The 24,231-nt window shown below is 35.0% G+C and overlaps 1 protein-coding gene across 1 annotated transcript in view; it reads left to right on the top strand.

The window, feature by feature from the left end:
* RASA1 (RAS p21 protein activator 1) overlaps positions 1–24,231 on the top strand; it is a 112,762-nt gene that overhangs the window by 41,816 nt on the left and 46,715 nt on the right. Inside the window, exons 2-5 of the mRNA XM_043913552.1 lie at positions 15,955–16,107; positions 17,083–17,218; positions 17,804–17,874; positions 21,632–21,749. Coding sequence (XP_043769487.1) covers positions 15,955–16,107; positions 17,083–17,218; positions 17,804–17,874; positions 21,632–21,749 — 478 coding nt within the window. The remainder of the gene's footprint in view (positions 1–15,954; positions 16,108–17,082; positions 17,219–17,803; positions 17,875–21,631; positions 21,750–24,231) is intronic.

Consider the following 24,231-nt stretch of genomic DNA (forward strand, 5'->3'; position numbering starts at 1 on the left):
GCCATGATTTAAAGAAAAAGAAGACGAAATTGGACAGGATTAAGGGGTATTGATAGTGCCAGAAGGGAGTGTGCAAATTTCAATTAAGGTGGTCAGACTAGGACTCACTGAGATTTTGTACTTGTGTATATTTGGATTATTTTTTTTAAGTAGTTGAATGGTTTTCTGTTGGATGTACATAATTTATCAGATCTTTAGTTATTAAATAAGTTTTATCTAGCCTTTTGGTATTGTAAACAGCTATAATAATGGTCCTTGAGTGTGTTATATGAGCACACATGTGCATTTAAAATTTTGCTTTTTATCTTGACATGAAGTTTTTGTGCTGTCAAATCTCAGTCTTTGTATTTCTTTTTCATTTTCGGCTTTCAAGCCTGGATTATCATGTATTAAGATTTATATGTAAACCTAAGTTTGATTTTAAAATAACTATTTAATTTCTCTGGCACTGTTTTGTATTTTGTTTGGGAATCATTGCTTGATTACTTTCTAAACAGCTAATTGATTGTTGCAGGACTGTTAATGAATACTTTTTGTAGTATGTCTTTCATTGTATATTCAGTTTTTATATGTCATAGGGCCCTTTTCTAGAATTGATGTGCATGAAGTGCTTGAAAGATGTGCTATTGGTGGTGTGATTTGAAAAGAAGTCTTTAGGGGGAAGAAGAGATAGGGCGTATATGTAATGTTTTGACTGGAGGAAAGGCTTGGATTACTCACGGTAGCAAGTCATATCAATGAGCTTATTGATTTTGAAGGTCAGTTAATGATTGGCTGATTTGAAGTTCATTTGTTTGTGCGTAATTTAGAGTCATCCGTACAACAACCTAAATGATTGCTGAAACTATTTCAAAGGTAAAGAGTGTAGCACACATCAAGTAGAAACTACTACTGCTGCTGCTGCTAAGTCATGTCAGTCATGGCCAATTCTGGGCGACCCCATAGACCATGGCCCACCAGGCTCCTCTGTCCCTGGGATCCTCCAGGCAAGAATACTGGAATGGGTTGCCATTTCCTTCTCCCAAGTAGAAACTAGAGAATTTTAAATGATTTCAAGCATGTGAGTCAACTGATGAAAAATTAGTAATCTAAAGAGAATGGAATTGATCATTAAAATATTAATAACTAGAAGAAAGATTTCAAAGCTCGAAAGTTAAAAAAAAAACCTGAGACATGTCAATAAAATTTATGTTTGAATTAATAAAATATTTGGAAATAGGGTGCTTTGTAACAGAGTTGATCTTATATACAAACAGTGACAACCCCAACTTCATAAATAATAGAGGCTGGGTGAGCTTAGTATAAAGATATAGAGAGGGAAGAATTAAAGTTTTGGTTATAATATTGACAGTGGCCTTGTCTTCCATATAAATGATGACAGACAGGCTTAGCTCAAATGGTTTAGGTTAGAATAGCTTCCCTAGAATAGACTCTTGTAGTCTGCTTTGATTAGGATATTGACTTCAAATCTTGTGGTTCTTTGAGACCCTTTGGAGTTCTGTAAAGGTTTTCATAATACTAAACCATTATTTGCCATTCTTTGTTGACATTTGCACTGATGGTGCAAAGCAGTATTTCTGTAACTTCAGTATAAATAAACGTAGTGTCACCAAACTACTAGATTTCACCACTGCCATTGGAAGGGAAGTTATGACCAACCTAAACAGCATATTAAAAAGCAGAGACATTACTTTGCCAACAAAGGTCTGTCTAGTCAAGGCTGTGGTTTTTCCAGTAGTCATGTATGGATGTGAGAATTGGACTATAAAGAAAGCTGAACGCTGAATAATTGATGCTTTTGAAATGTGGTATTGGAGAAGACTCTTGAGCGTCCCTTGGACTGCAAGGAGATCCAACCAGTCTATCCTAAATGAAATCAGTCCTGAATATTCATGGGAAGGACTGATGTTGAAGCTGAAACTCCAATACTTTGGCCATCTGATGCGGAGAGCTGGCTCATTGGAAAAGACCCTAATGCTGGGAAAGATTGAGGGCAGGAGGAAAAGGGGATGACAGAGGATGAGATGGTTGGATGGCATCACTGATTCAATGGACATGGGTTTGTGTGGACTCCGGGAGTTGGTGATGGACAGGGAGGCCTGGCGTGCTGCGGTTCTTGGGGTCGCAAAGAGTCGGACACGACTCTGACTGAACTGAACTGATATAGTTGTAAAGAAAAAGAAAAAAAAAAAAAACCAGTTTCAATTAAGCATGTCTTTGGAGCAGTGAAAATTATTAGGTTTATTAACTTGCAGTCCTTGAGTGCATGTCTTTTAGTTTTATTTTTCACAGCCCTGATTTTTCTTTGCTATGTGTGAGCTTTCTCTAGTTGTGGTGAGCAGGGGCAACTGGCAAGTTGCGGTACATGGACTTCTCATTGCGGTAGAGCTTCTGTTGCTTCAGTAGTTGGGGTGCTGGGAGCTTCAGTAGTTGGGGTGCTGGGGGCTTCAGTAGTTGGGGTGCTGGGGGGCTTCAGTAGTTGGGGCACGGTGGGCTTCAATAGCTGGGCACATGGGGCTTCAGTAGTTGTGGTGCAGGGACTTAGGTGCCCCGCAGCAACTAAGGTCCTGTGGGATCTTTCCAGACCAGGGATGGAACCTGTGTCCCCTGCATTGGCAGGATTCTTAACCACTGGACCACCAAGGATGTTTAAGCATATGTCTTATCAATATTTAGTGTGATAGAATTGGAAAACTCATAATGCTGCATCCCTAAGTACTCTGTCTTGAAAAGCAGTTGTGTGGTTATTTGAGTTGGAACTGAACTGGCCGCTTCTTTTATGGCACACTGTCTTACTATAAAGAATGACTGACAGACAAACTGTGGTTAGTCACTAAAACTTGAGTATTTGATAGAAATTTTTTTTGGGAAAAGAACAAAGTGAGCCTCTTACTTTAAGGAAAGCAACTGACAGTGTTTGGTGCTTTCAAGCAGAATTTGAGCATTCAAGTAAACATAGAATTTTGGAAACCTTGTTATCTGCGCTATAAGTTTGAGAGCTTTTTAAATACTTAACTGCTGTTTCTGATGACTTTTTTTTTTCTGGGCAGAGATTTCTTGTGGCACTATTAAACTGTTTAGCATTTTTTCAAAATGTAACAACTATTTGGATGAAATATTACATACTGTAAGCTTCATATACCTTTATATGCTATACTCATTTACAGACTGTGTATAGTTGAAGAGATATTTTTGCAGCTTGTTTCCAAAGAGAAAAATCATTTGTGAAGAATTCATCTCATGCTCCAAGATAAAGTGGCATGCTTATATTTAAATTCCTAATATATTTAAAATAATACATCTAATGTTAATAATTCAAACTCTTTTCTTGGGCTAAGAAAAAATGTCAGTTGATAGGCATCTCCAAAAATTTCAGGTCAATGTTTAAATAAACCATTTATTTGAAATGCTGGCCAACCCATAAACTACAATATATTCTTCACATATGCAATTATAATAGCTAGAATTAGCAACGAACATGACATCTTACTAAAACAAAACAAAAATTAAAACCTTTATGTTGAACTCTAGAACATAATTGTGGTCAGCAAGAAGACATGTATAATATGCACATGAGGTGCTTTGTATTTCTTGAAGAAAACCTGCCAAACCCTGGGTCAGGTCAGTTTTTTGAAAGCAGTGCCACTTTTCCTTCATAGTTAGACTTGCTATCTGAAGAGATTTGTGACACCCATGTTGCATTGGTGGTGGTGGTTGAAGGTTCCAAAACCACCCTCAGATTCAGTGATTTTCTCTGGGGACCAACAGAACTTGGCAAAGCTGTTGCACTCACTGTAACAATTTCATACAGCCAAAGGACACAGGTTACATCAGCGAAGAAAGAAAGCGCGTAGGTCAGAATCCAGGAGAGACTTATTTGCAAGCTTATGGTTGTCCTTGCACAGTGGAGTTAGACAGACAGTTCTTAGTTCTCCTGGTAACAGTTTGGGACAATATGTATGAAGTATTGCTGATCAGGAAAGCTCACCTGAGCCTTGGTGCTTGAAATTTTTATTGAGGTTTAGTCATGTAGGCCTTATGCCCCCTTATGGCTGACCTTTTTTACTCCATCAGTTTGACTTCAGAGGTGAACGAAGTCCTCCACCGCAAATAATATTAGTGTAAATGATCTGGCATGGTCCAAGGTTCTGAATAAACAAAGATAGTCTTAACTGGACAGGATTTTCATGTGCTTTGAGGTTATCTCCCAGGAGCGAGGCAAAGGGGAGATAGGCAGTTTAAACAACCCAAGCCAATTGTGTAGTTGTCATACAAAGAATGTGATATTTTGATATTATAAAAACATGTTAACATTTGGAAGATCTTCCTGACTCAGTGAACCAATATTGCCAAGTGGCTAGTTCATGATGCTACAAAATATACATGAATAAATGGTATACCAGTGGATTTTAATAGCAGTGTATGGAACATTTCTGGGTGTGGTTAGATTCTACATTTAAGTAGTTATATTGAATAGCCATCTTCATAACCTGTGAACCAAAATGATAAACAACTGGTTGAATTCAGAAACAGATATGAGAATCCAGCTCTCTTAAGTTAGCTATTAAAGAGTATATGCAAATGTAAAATAATGCTACTCTTTTCACTAAATATTCTTTTGGAAATTGTCCTAAATAAGGAATATGTTTTTTATATTTACAATAGTAACTATTATGTGTTCATTTCAAATATTTACTATTGATTTAAAATTTTCTGTTTCAATTTCTGTTAATATTTATAGAAACAACTTACATAAACACATTTCTTTGGAGTCAAGTAATTTTTTAAATATATCAGAGGACCTGGAGACCAAAAAACTGGTCTAGAGGTAATAGAAGGGCGAGATGAATAGCTAAATTAAGGGAAGAGTAGGCTTGTGATTGGGATCTCAGATAACTGCAGTAGGGATTTAAATGTTCTCATGAATCTTCAGTTCCATCCTGTCACCTTCATTCTTTCTTATTACAGACTGGCTCTAACAAGTAGTGGAAAATCTAGCAAGCATAATGAACAAAGATTCTTTCTTGCATCTGGTAGCTTTTACCTTCAGAAGAAGACTGATTCTCACTTTGGTGTGACAAACCCTGCTTGTACCCTGTACCATGGCATATTGACTGGGCTACATTCTTCAAAGAAAATGAAAGCTTCCTCGGGAGCTGTGTTGCTGGAAGTGGGGGAGAAACAGTAGCCAGAGGGTGGTGTGAGTGTTGAGTGATTTTCCTGAATGGGATGGGTGCCGACTATCAGCATCTTTGAGTGTTGGCAATTTGTATAGATTGCCAGTATTGTGGGAATTCAGAGCAGGAGAGGTTGGGGTATTCAGATGAGGAAACTAATATCTTTGCTCAGTTTTTCTACTAGGAAAATGGATGTGACTACAAGGCATCATATACTAGATGATTTTTAGATTAAACCATCACTTGGGGCAGAATGGTCTTTAGAAGATGCCGTTGAGGAGGTGGAATTTGGGCTCTGCCAGGGGGCATGGTGTTCCCTGGAGGGAAGAGTGATAAAAGATCTCTAGAATGGAGGTGGGAGGACAGTGCAGGTTGAGGAAATAGCTTGAATGGGAGAATGCAAGGCATTCACCATGTGAATTCCAGTCAGGGATTATGACTTGAAAATTTCAGTGTAGGCAGGAATTTTTGACAAATTTGTTTTTCTTAGCCTCCCACCTGTCAGTGCCTACTATTGTGCCAAGTACTAGAGTAGAGAACTGTGAAGATTACTTAAATGTCCCAGTATCCTCAAGTACTTTTCAAATCTAATGGAGAAAATAGATATGAAAATGACTAGCTATATTGTTGTTGTTCAGTAGCTAAGTTGTGTCCAACTCTCTGCGACACCATGGACTGCAGCATGCCAGGCTTCCCTGTCCTTCCCTATCTCCATTGTTTTGCTCAAGCTCATGTTCATTGAGTTGGGGATGCCATCCAACCAACCATCTCATCCTCTGTTGCCCCCTTCTCCTCTTGCCCTCAGTCTTTCCCAGCATCAGCGTCTTTTCCAATGAGTTGGTTCTTCTCATCAGGTGGCCAAAGTATTGGAGCTTCAGCATCAGTCCTTCTGTTGAATATTCAGTGTTGATTTCCTTTAGGACTGATTAATTTGATCTCCTTACTGTCCAAGGGACTCCCAAGAGTTTTCTCTAGCACCACAATTTGAAAGCATCAATTCTTCAGTGTTCAGCCTTCTTTATGGTCCACCCTTACATCTGTACGTGACTACCTGAAAAACCACAGCTTTGACTATACAGACCTTTGTCGGCAAAGTGATGTCTCTGATTTTTAATACACAGTCTCTGACTCTGAAACCCGATGAACTGTAGCCCACCAGGCTTCTCTGTCGATGGGGATTCTCCAGGCAAGAATACTGGAGTGGGTTGCCATGCCCTCCTCAGGATCTTCCCAACCCAGGGATTGAACCCAGGTCTCCCACACTGAAGGTGGATTCTTTGTCATTTGAGCCACCAGGGAAACCCAAGAATCCTGGAGTGGGTAGCCTATCCCTTCTCCAGGGGAACTTCCTGATCCAGGAATCAAACCAGGATCCTTCTGCATTGTAGGCGGATTCTTTACCAGCTGAACTACCAGGGAAGCCTGACTATACAGACCTTTGTTGGCGAAGTGATGTCTCTGATTTTTAATTCACCGTTGAGGTTTGTCATAGCCTTTCTTCCAAAGAGCAAGCGTCTTTTTAATTTCATGACTGCAATCACCATCCACAGTGATTTTGAAGTCCAAGAAAAGAAAGTCTGTCACTGTTTCCATTGTTTCCCTAATTGCCATGAAGTGATGGGACCAGATGCCATGACCTTCGTTTTTGTAATGTTGAGCTTTAAGCCAGCTTTTTCACTCTCCTCTTTGACTCTCATCAAGAGACTCTTTAGTGCTTCTTCACTTTCTGCCATTAGGGTGGTATCATCTTCATATCTGAGGTTGTTGATATTTCTCTTGACAATCTTGATTCCAGCTTTTGCTTCACGTAGCCCAGCATTTTGCATGATGTACTCTGCATAGAAGTTAAATAAGCTGGGTGACAATATACAGCCTTGATGTGCTCCTTTTCCAATTTGGAATCAGTTCATTTTTCCATGTCTGTTTCTAACTGATGCTTCTTGACCTGCATACAGATTGATCAAGAGGCAGGTAAGGTGGTCTGGTATTCCCATCTCTTCAGGAATTTTCTACAGTTTGTTGTGATCCACACAGTCAAAGGCTTTAGCATAGTCAGTGAAGCAGAAGTATGTGTTTTCCTAGAATTCCTTTGCTATCTCTGTGATCTAGTGAATGTTGGCAATTTGATCTCTGGTTCCTCTGCCTTTTCCAAATCCAGTTTGTACATCTGGAAATTCTTGGTTCATGTACTGTTGAAGCCTAGATTGAAGAATTTTTAGCATTAACCTTGCTAGCATGTGAAATGAGTACAATCATATGGTAGTTTAAACTTTCTTTGCCATTTCCCTTCTTTGGGATTGGAGTGAAAACTGACCTTTTCTAGTCCTGTGGTCATTGCTGAATTTTCCAAATTTGCTGACATATTGAGTGCAGCACTTTAGCAGAAGCATCTTTTAGGATTTTTAAATAGTTTAGCTGGAATTCGATCATCTCCACTAGCTTTGTCTGTGGTCCTAAGGCCCACTTGACTTCACACTCTGGGATGTCTGGCTCTAGATGAGTGACCACACCATCGTGTGTAACTATATTATAATAAGACAAAATATCAAAAAATTAGTATAGGAAATAAGCTGGAGCATGATAGAAGAAGATTAATTATGACCAGAGGTTCAAGGAGATGGCACTTGTGATAGGCATATGATGAATGGCACGAATTTCTGAAGGCAAGCCGGTAAGGACATTTCAAGTGAAAGGAAGAGCATGATCAAAGGGACAGAGGCTTAAAAGGATGCATTTGATGTGTTTAGGAAGTGACAAATGGTCTTGTGAAGAGTGGAAAAGGACTCAGTTCTTTACTGAAAGAATTGAATTCTTTACTGAATGTCATGTCAGTAGTTTGGATTTTATTCTATAAGCAATGGGACAATTTCAGTTTTTGAGATGCAGTTCAGGCATAGCTGTTTGGGGGAAGTGTTACTACAGATAAAGCAAATAGAAGAGCAGGAATTACTACAGGACATGATAAGGAAGGATATTGACAGTGGGAAAGGAAAAGATTAGATAAATAAAAGGAATTTGGAATTGTCCAGGGTTTTTTGACCAATTGGATATGAGATAAAGAGAGGACTAAGAGGTACTGATGAGAAGTTTCCACTAGGTTGAACAATGTGTGATTTTTTTTTAACCTTGAAAATCCAGCAATTTATAGTTTTAGTTAATAATTTGGGAGAGTGGATTGATGTGTAACATAAGTCAAGATGAGAAGCAGGGGAGAAGGAAGAGAAAGGATGTGGGAAATACTATGGTGAGGTTATATTTTGATGTGTTCACTTTGACTTATCAGTTGAGATATCCAGGTTGAAAGGTTCAGCAGTTGGAAATGCAGGTTGTCAGTTATGGTTGGCTGTAGAGTTAGGAATGATTTATGTTGAAAAATACTGTATTATAACACCAGGTGAACCTGATGGTTATGCACCCTAGATCATATACACTCTTCATATTTTGGAGATGCTAAAGAAAATCCTTTTGAATATTACACCTATTGTTGAGTGCATTATATTGGGAATTAGGCAGAATGAAATTATTTAAAATATAGTTTTATATTAATATTAAAATCGATGTATTGTTAAAAAAGGGACATTTTAATTTTCATAGTCACTGTGTTTATAAATAAGTACAGAATTATTTTGCAGCTCTTACTAATCTAAGGGGCAAAAGCTTTCTTTTTAATAAAATGTTGTGTTTTTAAAGAAGTAGCTGTCTTCTAGGGTTTTCAGAGAATGTCTCAATCTGAAATTATTACAGAGTACAGTTTGTCTCCTGTTTGAATGCTGATTTGAGAGAGGGTTAAACAGCTGTTGGTGTTATTATGTTTTATGTACTTAAACAAGAAGGAGCAGTTTCAGAACAACAATCTTTTTTTCCATTGTTTTTATCTAATAGTAATCAAGCAAATTAAATACTTCCTAGCAATTACAGTTATTTGTCTTGCTTAAGAATCAACATTGATATGAAATTGAATATACTTCAGGTAAAAATAAAATTGCATATACCAGGTAAAAATAAATTAAAAAAAAAAATGAATGTATAGGCTGATCCTTTGATTTCTATTAGTGGAAGTTTAAAATTTTAATCAAATTTTTCTGTGACTTCTTAGGTAATTTGTTACATAATCTATTTATAGTTTTATTAAATTTTAGAAAACATGCAAGACAGATGTTCAAATCTATCAAAGTAGGAAATAGGGGAAATAGAAAACTTAGAGAATAGTTTGCGTGTTGCAACTCCAGTGATGTTGGAGATGCACTTTGCAAGTTGGCAGAAGTGTTATGGCTAGAGAAATAGGAAGGAATCAGTTTTGCTTTTGAAGTTTTGAGTCTGAATGCATGGAAAGATGCTCTTGCCATTAACAGTGTAGAGGAGTAAAGCAGAAGGGGTGTGTAGATGTATGTGTTTGCTTAAGGATAGCTGCTGATATTTTCGATTTGGCCTATAGTCACCTTAGGGCTTCCCAGGTGATGCTACGGTAAAGAATCCATCTGCCAGTGCAGGAGACACAAGACACACGAGTTTGATCCTGGGTCAGGAAGATCCCCTGAAGTAGGAAATGGCAACCCACTCTAGTATTCTTGCCTGGAAAATCCCATGGACAGAGGAGCCTGGCGGGCTGTAGTCCAGGGGGTTGCAAAGAGTCAAACACGGTTGAGCACATGCACGCGCACACACACACACGCACAGTCACCTTAAGCTGAAACTTCTTAGAAGGTACTTGGTAACTTAGAAGCTTAGGAGGAAAGTCAGCCTTAGAGAGAAGAATTTGGGAATCATCCTCACAGAAGTTATACTTTGAGCTGAAGAGATACAAGATAGTTCCATGGGTGAGAATAGAGAAATAGAAATTTCTGAGGAAATAAAAACCAAAAAACCCATAGAAAATAAAAATTTAGGATGACCTTTGGCTAAGTTGCATTAGCTTTTCATCTCCTTTAAAAAATGTTGAATAGGAAGCATATTTTGAAAAAGCATAGGGAGGAAAACTGTCTAAAACTGCCTGAATATGGTAGGTGCTTAAATGTTTGTTGAATGAATAAAGGTAATTTGTTGGGGATATAAGGGATGTATGTGCTATGCTTAGTCACTCAGCCGTGTCCAACTCTTTGTGACCCCGTGGACTGTAGCCCGCCAGGCTCCTCTGTCCAGTGGGGATTCCCCAGGCAGGAATACTGAAGTGGGTTGCCATGCCCTCCTCCAGGGGATCTTCCCAAGCCAGGGATCGAACCCAGGTCTCCCGCACTGCAGGCGGGAGCCACCCAGGGAAGCCCAAGAATACTGGAGTGGGCAGCCTGTCCCTTCTCCAGGGGGTCTTCCTGACCCAGGAATCCAGCCAGGGTCTCCTGCATTGCAGGGGGATTCTTTACCTGCTGAGCCACCAGGGAAGCCCTATAGGGGACGTATAGGCGAGAGCGATGGCCTTGCCGTGGAGAACTCTGAGTGACGTATTCTGATATCCCCAGCCCAGGAGATTATTGCCGAGAGCAAATGAGTGTGTAGATCTGAGAATATTTTGAACTTTTACAGTGTTCTTTGAGATCCTCTTTGAGGTACCGAGAAAGTTCAACAAGTGAGGTCTTAAAGTCTAGTCTAATTCAGAAGGTTATATTCTTTCCATATTATTTGATAAGAGTTAGACTTGCAAAGTATATTTTGAAAGTTTAAAATATTTTCATGTTCCCATATCTGTATATAAGCTTTTTTTGGCCTTTGCTTGCCTTTACATTTTCCCTCTGCCTGTGACATCTTTCTCCCATTCTCAGTGTTTTGCTTTCTCTGAATTAGTTGCTCCTTACCTTGTAGGTTTCCATTTAGCCATCAGTTTTTTCAGAAGGTGCACACTAAAATGCTAAGACTGAAGTTTTCCATTTGCCCCCACATTCTAGTACTTGCTGTACCAGATTACCATTGCCTGTTTTGTCTGTATTCTCCTCGAGATCAGAAACCATAAACGTACATGTAGTGGTGTTCTGTGATGTTAACTTGTTTTCTACCATGTAGCACAATGCTTGATGCATAGTTTGTTGGACATGGACATAGTTTGTTGGACCATGCCCGACTAAAGTTTGCTTTTAAACTTCAGACTCGGTATTTTAAAGATATATCTTAAAATACAGGTTAAGAAATGTTGTAATTGCAATAGGTAGCCACTGAATCACCATAGCCTCCAAAGTTTTAGATCGAACATTGTGAAATTTTTTTTTTTTTTAAGTATTTTTAAGAAGAAAAACTGCCTTCAAGGTAGTTTGCAACTGTGTTACAGTAATGCATTCATTGGACCAGATAGTCACTAGTCTCATTTTGTTGCCCCTTTTTCATGTTCTTAGTTACTGGCATGAATTATAATTGTTCTAAAAAAACTAAAAAAAAAAAAAAAAATTGTTCTAAGAAAAACTAAACTAAAAAATGGTAGTTTTTTGATAAATGAAATTTCACAGATAACAATAGCTGGAAGATGTGAGGTGGGAACTGTTAGACTCCTGCTAGTAAGTATTATGGTTTTCCTTTTTTTGTTACTTTAAAAAAATTTCTTTAACATGTTTGATAAGTGTACAGCATTTTTGGAGATAGTGTGGCTCTCTCTACCTTTCATTATCTTTTTTTTTTGGGTGATAGAAGTTAGGTTAGTGAGAATGAGACAATCTTGATTGAGTGCACTTCACTGAAAATTTTCGATTGCATAAGCATCATGTTATTTGGTCCTACCTTTAGTAGGATCAGTCTGTCAGTAAACTGAATTTGTGAATATATAATAGTACTGTTTTCTTAAAAATACTTCTCCAGAAGGTAAATCTCCAGGTCCAAAACCCTGTAAATATGTCACCTGTGGCAAAAGGAAATAGAATTTCTACTCTTTTCATGAGCTAGTTTAATCTGAGATATACAACTAGATGCATAGAGACACACACACACATATACTGCTTACTTGCCTCAGCATACAAGTATACTCAAGAGGTCGAACATACACATGAATATTAATTTTACTGTAGTTGGTCTAAGGGTTCCACACCTCTTAGACTTAGTCTATGATTGTTCAGGTGCATTACTAGTGACCAGATTTTAGTCTCTCTGCATAGTGTTGTGGGGAAAAAAGACTGAGTGAAATCGTTTACTGTAAGGTATCTTTACTTTCCCCTTTAAAAAGTCCATTTTTTTTTTTTTGTTAACCACCAGCTTACACTGTACAACTGTAAGAAATGTGTTTGTTAAGAGGAAATGGAAGTTGCAGGAAGTTTATAGTAGTTTTAGCATGTCTTTAGTATATGTCTTACCAGTCTGAAATAACCAGTTTAATTTCAGAGAGGACAGCATGTGTGAGAAAATCTGATTAACCCATCTTTGAGAGTTACAGAAAAACTTTAGTTCATGATATGATCAGGCACAGAGTTCCAGGTGATTCAGGTGATAAGAAATTTTTTGGCAGTTAGATTTCGGCATATATGTCTCTCTCTCAGAACTTTGGTGTCGGTCAGCGACATAACTAGGAGGAATAGCATAGTGGAAAGTAAAAGTGATCTGCTAGGAACTTCAATTTAGTTTCCTTTTTAGACAAAGGATGTTTGTTGATAGTACTATTTTAATTATTTTCTACTGTAGTAGACCGTTTCCATTTAGTATTGTCAGGTTAGTTTTAAATACGTAGTTTGAGTTAAGCGTCTGTCTAATATTCACACCAGGTTGCTTTCTTACTGTACAGATTTCTTTCTTATTCTACCTGATTAGCCTCTCCAAAGTCCCTTAAACATACTGCACCAATGTAAAACATGCATTTATAAAAACATTTATGTGATTCTAGATTTAGAAATAAGATGATCCTATAGCTTGCCCAACTTGTCTTTTCTTGTTAACTTATTTAATATGTTTCATCTCTGGTGTTTTAGCTTAGATACAGTGATTGTGTAGTGTCTATTATGTCTGCTTGTAAGTTTCTTAACAAAAAATGGCAAAACTAGCTGAGAAAAATATATTTACTTCTTAAATTTCCTGCTGTTTCTTTTTCAAATCTTCCTTAAAAGAGAGAGAGAACACGAGAGAGGGATAACTTACTTTTAAATAGGAGAACATTAGATATTTTACTATTAAAGTATTAGGCAAATTTAAGTCACATCATCTCAAATGCATATTGTCCTTGCTATCCCTCCAAAAATATATATCCACTTTGGGGTGGAATTAGGCTATTTCAGGGCTTCTAGAAGTCTAGAATTGCCAGGAGAAATGGGAGTATTCCAGTGTCAATTAATATGTGTGATCTGTAAAGTTCAAAGAGATGTTTTGGGAAAAGAAATTTCCTCTTAAAATCAGTATTTTAGCAGAAACGAAGATTGGTATTTCCTGTCCTCTTCCCAAAATTAGATGGAAAGTAAACAAGACTGGAAAATAGGAAGATAACTGAGACTTAGGTGATCCACAAATTAAGCATTCAGTTACGCCGTAGTATAAAATTTAAGATTTTCATTGATGACGTTGATTTAGTCTTGTAGTCTGTGTATATTGTTTATAATCTGTATGTATCAAATTTTGTATGTATTTATTTATAATACTGTGCAACCTTCTGTGAAGCTACTGGTTATTCTGTGCCTATACAGCCTGTGGTAGTGCTTTTTCATTTTTACATATTTCTTTGAAGGAGTTTAGGACAAATATTTAATATATTTTGAGGCTGAGATGAAAATTATTTCCCCCCTTTTTACAAGTGATGGTAATGAGGTACAAGGTGTGGAGACTTAACCATGATTATGGAGGTTTCTGGTAAAGTCCTAGTCTCACCAGTCCATTTAATCTCTTTTGAAGACATTTAGGAGGTGTCATTGCAACCATCTTATCTGTGCAGATGCAGTTAAAATATTCTTGTTAGTATGATTCATCTTGATAATTTGAAGTGAACATAGATCAAGAAATTCTAAGTTTTCTGAGTAAGACCATTCAGTTTTTTTCCTTGAACAGAGACTTGTATCAGTGGAATGTTTGAACACTTTTGAGAATCACATTCAACTACATACATGCTCATATAACTATAATTTTGTTATAGTCGTAATCAAGAATTGACATGTTTTACCTAATGTGTTCAAAACTTGAGGTCATTTTGCATAAAGGGACTTAGTAATAATCAGGAAACAAAAGTTGTTTATTTAGTTTTAAGTCTTTGTCTTGAACTGAATACCTGATCAAATGCCAGAATCTTACAGAAAGTACATAGACTGAAAAAGTACATAGACTGAAAATCACCTCCATGTATCATCTTACAGTGAGCTCACAAAATGAGATTTAAAAAAAATCTTTTAATTTTGACGTTTTCCTTAAAACACAACAAATTTTAACAAATATCAAGTACACAAAAATAGTTTAAAACTGTCCTTAATTTTGTCTTTGTTGAATGTGTAAATCTGCTCTCTGTGTTAACTCCACTACTTTAGGTAATAAGGAATGTACCTGTTTGATATTCCAAAGTTGAACCATATATTTTCACAGCTAAATACACTGTGACACTGTAATTTCAAAATTTTGTTCTGATCATCTGTAATTGAGCATTTCAAAGAGCTTTAAATGATCATTGGTCCAAGCTTTTCTATTAGACTTTAAAAAACACAGATCTTAATAGTTAAATTTACTTGTCAGTAGCCTCAAAGAATGGTTGAAGTAAAGACTAGGATTTTAGAGGAATGCAGTATTTATTTGTTGTTGTTCTTCTTCCTCTAATACTGATGGTTTACAATTGTATTTTTCCTGTTAAGTTACAGTGAAGCTCCATGACTGTTTTTTCATTATTTTATTTATCTTATACACAGATTTTCAAATAAATAGGTTGGGTTTTAGAAGAAAATTAAAAATAATTCTTGTGAGAAGTTTTAAGTGTTTTTTTTTAAATTAAGAAGTCAAGAATAGTAAACTTTCACCACATCAAGCTTACAGAAACAGTCATAGTACTATAATAGTTTTGACTGTCAATTTATGGCTAGATAATGTGTATGTCAATTTATTGTTAATGTAAATGTTTATTGTTTTCCTCTCAATGTTTCAAGTTAGACTATAAGTACCAAGGATAAATTTGGATGACTAATACAGTGAAAGTGTAAAAACACTTTAGAACAATTGCTTTGTAGATTTGTTACTATGGCCATATGAAAATTCCAGTTTGTTTATATCAATCCATGTGGCTTTTATAGGCATAGATTGGTAGTGTGGATGATGCTAGGGGTATAGCCATTCATTTAAGCAGATCATCTAGTAGTATGGTAGGTAGAAGATAGTTAAATTGAGAGCAAGAAAATAAGAGAGACAAAGGTATTATTTATTTTCCATCTCTTTGTTAAGTTTGAAGAGTTCAAATGTGTGGTTATAGAGTGGATCATCTTAAGACAAAGGGAATAACCAGCTTCATATTGAAATGGAAAATGAGAATAGTAGCCTTTAGACAGTATCATTTCCATTTGTCCATCTTACTCTTATTTTTCTAATTAGGCATTTGATTGTAAGAAGAGTTTGTATCTTGAACAGATCGACAGTCCTGGGGGTTCGAGAGATGGGCAGAAATAGAAGAGGTGAATATGTGAGGTGTTTGGTTAAGCCTGAGCTTATAGAGCAGATTAAAAAATGAGTAAATGAGTTCATTATTTTTGAGAGACTAGGAAATTAAAAATAATTGAGTTAAAATTGGAATGAATGTTTCAGAGTAAAATGTAAATGTTTGTTACATGTAGGTATGCAAAGTCTTTTGTATGTTTTTCAACTACCAATAGTAATTTTATGGTTTCTGTTTTTATTCTAATGTTTTAACTTTCTTTCTTAGGTGGTATCATGGAAAACTTGATAGAACTATGGCAGAAGAACGCCTCAGGCAAGCAGGGAAGTCCGGCAGTTACCTTATAAGAGAGAGTGATCGGAGGCCAGGGTCCTTTGTACTTTCCTTTCTCAGCCAGACGAACGTTGTCAACCATTTTAGGTAAGTCTTTATTCCTATTATGAGGCTACGTCCTATAGCTGTTTTGCTGTAGTATTCATAAATACACCCGCTTTAGTGACATTTAATAATGGATAAAGAAATGTGTTTTCAATTAAATGATTTAATAAGTGTTTTAGAGTAGATATTATTAATGCATACATTTTTGTTTAAAAACCGTATTATTGGACTTTTTTTGTGCTGATCATAAATATAGTTACTGCTTTTAAAGTACAAAGAATTACAAGGAAACTTTGGTAAAGCAGAAATAAAGGAAATGTATACTTTCGGATCACTGAGTAATAGAAAATGCAGAAACTGTGTTTTAAAAGTGCCCTTTACTTCATTTTACCTTTTCTGCTCTGAAACTCTTTCCAGACATTCATTCCTTTAAACAGGTATCTGAATTTTCAAGTACAGCTGTAAAAGTCTGTATCAATATATTTACATATAGTATTGTCTTTGGTTTCATTTTTATGGAAGATGTTGAAAAAGATCACCTAGTGCCTGTAAAGTTAAATGATAAAGTGTTTGTATACCCTTAATTTTTAGATTTTAAAATAGACTTTAAAAGTACTATCATCACACATGTGGGATGTGAAATTATTATACTCTAAATATTTCAAGAGCTCTGTAAGCTACTTTTTTAGCCTAAGAAAATTATTAAAATTGCTCTTTTGTCTTAAATGTGGACAGTAAGGAGAGATGTCTGAGGATGGATTTATAAAATTTTAATGAATTAAGTAATTGAGGTTTATAAGTCAGATATGTATTTCATTTCAAATGTATGCATATATCTTTTCAAAAAGAAATAGCCTCGAGTAATTTGCATATGGTGAAGGTATTAATAAGTGGTATTTTAATCAGGGATGTAGGTAAAGTATGAGAATTACAGATTTCTAATTTCTATGGAACTTGGTCTTAAAAATTGACTATAAAGTTTTTTCTTATATTGTATTTTTTTTCCTGTACAAATAGGATTATTGCTATGTGTGGAGATTACTACATTGGGGGAAGACGTTTTTCTTCTTTGTCAGACCTAATAGGTTATTACAGTCATGTTTCCTGTTTGCTTAAAGGAGAAAAACTGCTTTATCCAGTTGCACCACCAGAGGCAAGTGAAATGTCTTTCAAAACTTTATTATTTTACTTTACTAATAGGATTAGCTCTTGTTCAGTGCCTCATGATGTTTATTATAATATAATTCAAGATTTAATTCTGGTTGTAGTGTCAGAGCAAAATTGGCAACTTCTTTTAAAAAAGAGTGATTTTACTTTGTATTTACTAGATTTTTTATCATATTGTATGATGATACCCTAACAAATATTTCTTAGTAAGTGAGGAGTAATTACTGATACCATAGTACTAATGCTGAAGTTGCTCTGAGATTCTGAAATGTCTTATGCATCATTGGAGAAAGCTTACTTTATATGTTCTGGAGTTTATTTAAAATTAGTGATAACTCATAATACCTGATTAAAAACATATTGGTTATACTGTTAAAAGAATTTTTGTAAAAACAAAAACACAACAAGATGAGCATTTCTAGGATTTGGATTTTTAGAGCCCCAGCAAAAAATAGTTCGATCCTAGGATTCTATAATGTGGATTTTTATTGACTTTTTATGTGGACATACCCAATTTGACTTTGACATAGAAAAGTTTTCTTCTGTAAATCAATTTTTTTATGGTTTCTAGCCAGTAGAAGATAGAAGGCGTGTCCGAGCCATTCTCCCTTACACAAAAGTACCAGACACTGATGAAATAAGGTATTTTATAATATATTTTCATTTATAGGCATTTGAAACAGACTTTGAAAATTTGTAGCTCTTGGACTAGGAAAGTTTTGGAAATTGAGGAAATAGCATCCAGCAAAGCATGTCTTTAATGTTAACGTCCATTGTTCCTGTCTCCCTGTGTTGGCATATCTGTTCAGACTGTGGATTTGGATCAGAGAAGCCACAGTGAAGATGACAGGAGAATAGCTTAGCTTTTATTAGACTATCTTACAAAGTAAGGAGAGTTCTATTATATTCGGTACTCTGTTTTAATTTTTATTACATGACATTTATGCCTCATCTGTAAATGTTACTCAAGTGATGATTTAATTTTTATTTTACATTATGAGTGAATAATTTTAATTGTTATTAATGGTATAAAACTATAGAACATAGTAAATTTTGTTTTTTTATTATATAATTTATACAGTTTGTTTTTATTATGTCTGTAGAATTTGATTTATTATATGAATTGATAATTATGAAATTTACTGTATAATTTGGTAATCAGTTATCAAATTATCTGTATCTTTCTGTAAGCTACCAGCTTTCTGATTTGTTTCTTACTTGTAAAATGTTATCGCTACTTTGGATAATTGCTGACCCTGAGTTAAAGCTTCTCATGGAAATCAACAGCAGCATTTAAAATGTAGTGATAACTTTTGGAAGGTGCTAAAAGCCAAAGACAGTAAAACTGTTGGTGCCTTAGCACGAATCAAGACAGTGTAACAAATACATAGTGTTTTTCACTGCCCCACACTTGCGGTTAAACAAAATCACTGGTTTCACTTATGACTGTTCTTGGTGAGATACGAAAGCATATTTATTTTCTAAATCTCACCCTATGGCTACATATCTTTTTAATATCTTTGTGATGAGATGGGACATATTCACAAAGCACCTCTACTGTATACCAGAGTTCCATGTTTTGAGGAAAAGAGGTACATTGAAAGCTGAACTGGCTACCTTTTTTGTGCACACCATTTTCACTTGAGAGAATAACTGACAGGCAAATTATAGTTATTCAGACTTGAGTATCTGACCTTTTTTTAAGAGGAATAACTGGCAGTATTTGTTGCCAATGACAATTTGAGCTTTCAGGGAAAAATGAGAATTTTGGATACCCTATATTTGCCATCAGGAGTTTGACAGCTTCCTAGATACTTCATGACTTTTCTGACAAGATTGGTGGTGATATTGAAGAATGTAATGTTTTGATACTGTATAACGTATTTGTATCTGGATGGGTCTGCATAGCTCAGTGAAACAGTATTTTCTAAGTGATCAATGCATGGTGTTACCAAATTATAGCTGGGCAAAAGATCTACTCAAAGGGTAAAATAGACCAATAGATGTTATTGGAGTGGGACAGGAAGTTCATAGATGCGTAGTTTAAGAGTCCACATTATAACCAACCTCCAAGAAAGTACTACTGTCAAGTTTTAGGTTTAATGTCGTAGAATATCTATAGTTATCTGAAAGGCTATTAATATACTCATCCCTTTCACAGCTACGTATTTGTGTAAAGCCACATTTTCCTCATATACTATAAGCAAAAAAACTATATATCAAAGACTGAATACAGAAACAGGAGAATCCAGTAGTTTTCAGTTAAGCCAGACATGTGCAAGAATGCAAGACAATAATATTCTTACTGAACTTGTAAAAATTATAATTACTCTTTGTATTATCATGATAATGGGGTATGTTAATATTTTAAAGGAGTTAATAAATATTTTAAAATATTTACATTTTGAACTCTGATATGGTAAACACCAATAGATAGATAATTCATGTAAATGAATGAATGAGAAAACCTGTTAGGGAATCAATTTTTAAAAGTGTAAATGGGTCCTGAGAGACCTTCCAAAAGTTGAATACTTCTGATCTAGGAAGGTGAAAATTTAAACACAAATTAGAATGACATTAATATGTATGAAGTTGTGAGTCGTTTTAAATTTGTATATACCTGAGAGGGCTTCCTTGGTGTGACTCAGACAGTAAAGAGTGCCTGCAGTGCGGAGTTCTGGGTTTGATTCTTTCATTGGCAAGATCCCATGGAGAAGGAAATGGCAACCCACTCCAATATTCTTGCCTGAAAAATCCCATGAACAGAGGAGCCTGGTGGGCTCCATAGGGTTGCAAAGAGTCGGACATGACTGAGCAACTAACACACACAAATAACTGAGAAGTGGTTTGTTTGTTTTTTTTTTTTTAAGGAAAAATATCTGAAGATTAATAAAATTTAATAAAGCACTTTAACCTGTTTTGAAGAAAAATGCAAAATAATACATAATGAATCTTAGGATTATGTTATGTTGTATTACTAGCTGCTAGTAAGTTTTTTATTTTCTTTTTCTTTTTTTTGCATCATAAAAAGTTGGTAGTATAACAGCAATAAAAGAAGTAAACAACTTAAAAAACTCTTATGACTGCATTTGACCAAAAATGAAACATGACATTTCTCATTTCTCTTTGACTTCTTATCCATGGGCACTCCCTTTTTACTTACTCATGATTATTTTCTTAATGTATCTATTTGGTTCTAGAAAAGAACAATTTATTTGGCTAAGTGGTTATGGCTGCCACCTTTCAGGTAGTAAAATATTGGTCACTGTTAAGACCTTTAGAATCAAGGTAGAAGGCAGTATTCTGTACTATTCAAAAAGAGTGTATTTCAAGCGTGATGAACAGTTTTTATTTTTGAACTACTCCAAGTAACAATGAAGCTTCAGATAGTCTAGAGAAAAACAAAGTTTTCAAAGACACTAGAAGAGATTTACTTACTACAACTTTGGTTTGTTTATTAAGTTTGAATATTTGGTTTGAATATTAAGATTGAAAGGAAAATAGATTAAATAAATACATATATATGACAGATAATGATACAGATACAGGGCTAGTGGTAGCATCCAATCAATCTTAAAATCTTAATCACTCAAAAGCATTTGTTCAAGCCTAAAAGGAAAAGTTCAAGGAATTCTTAATGGGTTTTATATTGATGAAATACATTAACAATTTTTTAGTTCTGTGATTGGGTAAAGATTGAAAACATCTAGACAGCAATGAAAATAAACTATATTGTCTGTGTGTGTGTATATATATCCCTTCACTTGGATATTGATGACAGAAAAAACATGCATGCATTTTCATACCCCTTGGTTCCACTTTTGGAGAAAGAGTGCTGTACTTGTTGTTCCGTGGATAGCTGAGTGAATTAAATAAACCCTACTGTTTTTTTTTTTTAATGAGAGAAATGTTTAGTTTCACAAGCATCTGTGTGGTAAGGCTAATTATGCTTATTTAAAATAAACTTTTTATAAATGTGTATGTAGAATGAGTTAATGTTTATAATTTTAGTTTAAATTACTTTTGAAAGAGTAATAACATTGAAACTTAAATTTTAAAGTTCAGTTTTCTTGTAGTTACACCCCCAAAGCTGTAATATATGTATAATTACTGTCCACATAAATTCCAGTTTGAGTCTAATAATAATCCAGTGATATAGGTAGTACAGTTACCATTATTAAGCCCATTTTACACAAGATGAAATTAAGATTCAGATTTATAAGTATCTTCAGAGTTTTACGTATAAATAATGACAGAAACAGAACAAAAATCTAGGGTATTTGACTTTAACCCCTTGCATTTTTATAGTATTATCTCTGTGATGTGGTATATGATCATATAAATTTCCATGTTTCAAGATTTCACTTAATTTTGATGACTTCATAATTACTATTTTCAGTTTCTTAAAAGGAGATATGTTCATTGTTCATAACGAATTAGAAGATGGATGGATGTGGGTTACAAATCTAAGAACAGATGAACAAGGTCTTATTGTTGAAGACTTAGTGGAAGAGGTGGTAAGTTTTATTTTTTTCTTCTCCTCCTTAAAACTTTAAATACTTCTTAAATTTGAAACTTGCCCATAATCAGGGAAATCAGCTATAGATGCACTTATGAATTAAGGTTTTTCATAAAAGTATAAGTAATTTTTCATTAAAATGCATTTGCTGTTGGTAAATGCTGTTTATTTGTAAAGAGCACATCCAAGTTAACCACATCATTCTGTAGTTGCCAATTTTCAGAAAGTTTTCATGAGTTTCTAAGAATTAAAAATGTATTAACGTTTGTGCTTGTTTGTATCCCTTCTTAAAAGTCTTCTTGGTCTTCCTCATAAATGATATTATGTCAGACTAACTGTGGAATCTCAAATGGTTGCACACGTTTGCTTTCAGATTCTTTATCTCCCAAATATATGTATAATTTTCTAATTACCTTGGAGAAATTTAGTTACATTACACATGTATTATCACATGGTTTTATATTTTGAATATTTGACTTGTTTTCAGTGTCATCACAAAGTACATTATCAGCAGTCTTAGACACAATATAAATAATTCTATGTATGCATTTTTAGATACAGATCAGCATTCAAGCAGCGTTTCCACTTCAAATACAGTATTGAGTATCACCGAAACATATTAAACGTTGTATTATAGTTTAGGAATTCACTCATTTGGATTTGTCCAGCAGGATGGAATGATTTTCTGTTATTCTTTTCACAACCTTCAGAGTGACTACTTTTAAATTATGCCTTGAACCTGGTAATATGCTGAAACCTGTGCCCTGATTATTGTTCCAGGAGGATGGCAGTGGAGAATATTTTTCTTTGCTATTAATTCTCTTGTCTGCCTATTCTGGCAGCCAGATCTTGATATGTAGAAGTAAAACATACTGAGGAAAAGTGGGAAGAGTTGAGGAAATGGTATGATACGTTCCATACTCATAGTCACATCGTTACTTAGGTAGAAGAGTTGGGATTAGAACTAAGGCCTAGATTAGAATTCTATCTTCTACAGCAGAAGAGGTATTTATTCTCTATGGGAAAGGCATGTTCAAACTGAAGAATCTTACTATCTTAGGTTAGTTTTACTAAAAAGTTGCTTCATAGTATGTTGAATTTTCTTCCTGTTGTAACACACCTACCCTCATTATGCTGATTATTTAAAGGAATTGAAGTATAGTTAAACTTTTCTTTCAAGCTCTTGGGACTCTGTGTCAAATTTAACAAGACAAATTTTAATAAGGATAAGTGAAAATTACCCGATGAACACAGAAAAAAAAAAAATCCTGTTTGAGATAAGGAGACATGACCTAACATAAAAGGAAAGAAAAAAAGAACAAGTTAACAGTCCAATATGAGTTAACGATGTGATGTGGCTGTTAAAAATGAATATGGTCAAAAAAAATGAATATGGTCCTACTTTGAATTAGTAGTGGAATAATCCCAAATTAAAATTACAGTTTTTCTCCAATATTTAGAATGATTTTTGGTAATGGTCTTTATTGGCACATAGTTAATCCTTGAAGGTTAAAGAGCCATTTGGTGATTATCTAGATTTCAGACAGGTGGTTTGGTAGTTAGATCTGAGAGATTTTCCACTTTGACATTCTAATTTTAATCACCATTCTCCAAACACATTTGTTCTGTTATGTCTTAATTCTAGAATATAAGCTGTCTGAGGATTTTTGTCTCTGATTCAGTGATATGTCGCCATTGCCCAGAATAATGCCTTGAAGGTAGAGGCAGTCAATCAGTGTTTGCTGAATGAACGGCTGTCTCTATGCTGGTTGTTTTCCATCTTCCTTGACATTCCTACCCTGCTGGACTGATGTGTGAAATCTGATTGTCTCTCAGTTCAGCTCAGATGTTGCCTTTTCTTTTAGAGAGATTTTATGCTTTCTGAGGCTAAATTGTTTCCTCCTGTGTTTCCATAGCACCTTGTTAACTTTGTATCCCATTACATTGTAAAATAAATTTATTCTGTAATAATCTCATATAATTAACTCTGGGTAAGAAAATATTGTATTTTGTTTTTATGTCTTTTTTTTTTTTTTTTTTTAGTGTTTTGTAGTATAGAAGGCATTTAGCAAGTGTTTGATTTTACTTTGGTTAGATATTTGAGTGAGGACCAAATTGAGAGAAGTATTAATAAATCTACATATACTTAGTCCATTTTTCTATTCTTACCTTTATTAGTCAATGGAAACTTGATGCCACGCTATACTGGCTGGGTATTAGGACTGCAATTCAACAGATACTCAGTGAGAATTACATGCCCAGCTTTGTGCTAGTGGTTTGGTGGTAGTTGGTGTTAACAAAGAATGACTAAGGTCTTAAGATGTGTATAGCCACGATAATGAAATTAACATCACCCAGTTATTATAGCAATATCTAATAGAGTAAGGTAAAGTTCAAGAGATTATAAAAGAAAGATGTCTTTTCAGAGTAAAAGTTCATATATGTTTTAGGGATGCAGTGTTATAGAGTAGGCACTGTGT

Source organism: Cervus elaphus, chromosome 9, assembly GCF_910594005.1.
Source record: "Cervus elaphus chromosome 9, mCerEla1.1, whole genome shotgun sequence".
NCBI lineage: Eukaryota > Metazoa > Chordata > Mammalia > Artiodactyla > Cervidae > Cervus > Cervus elaphus.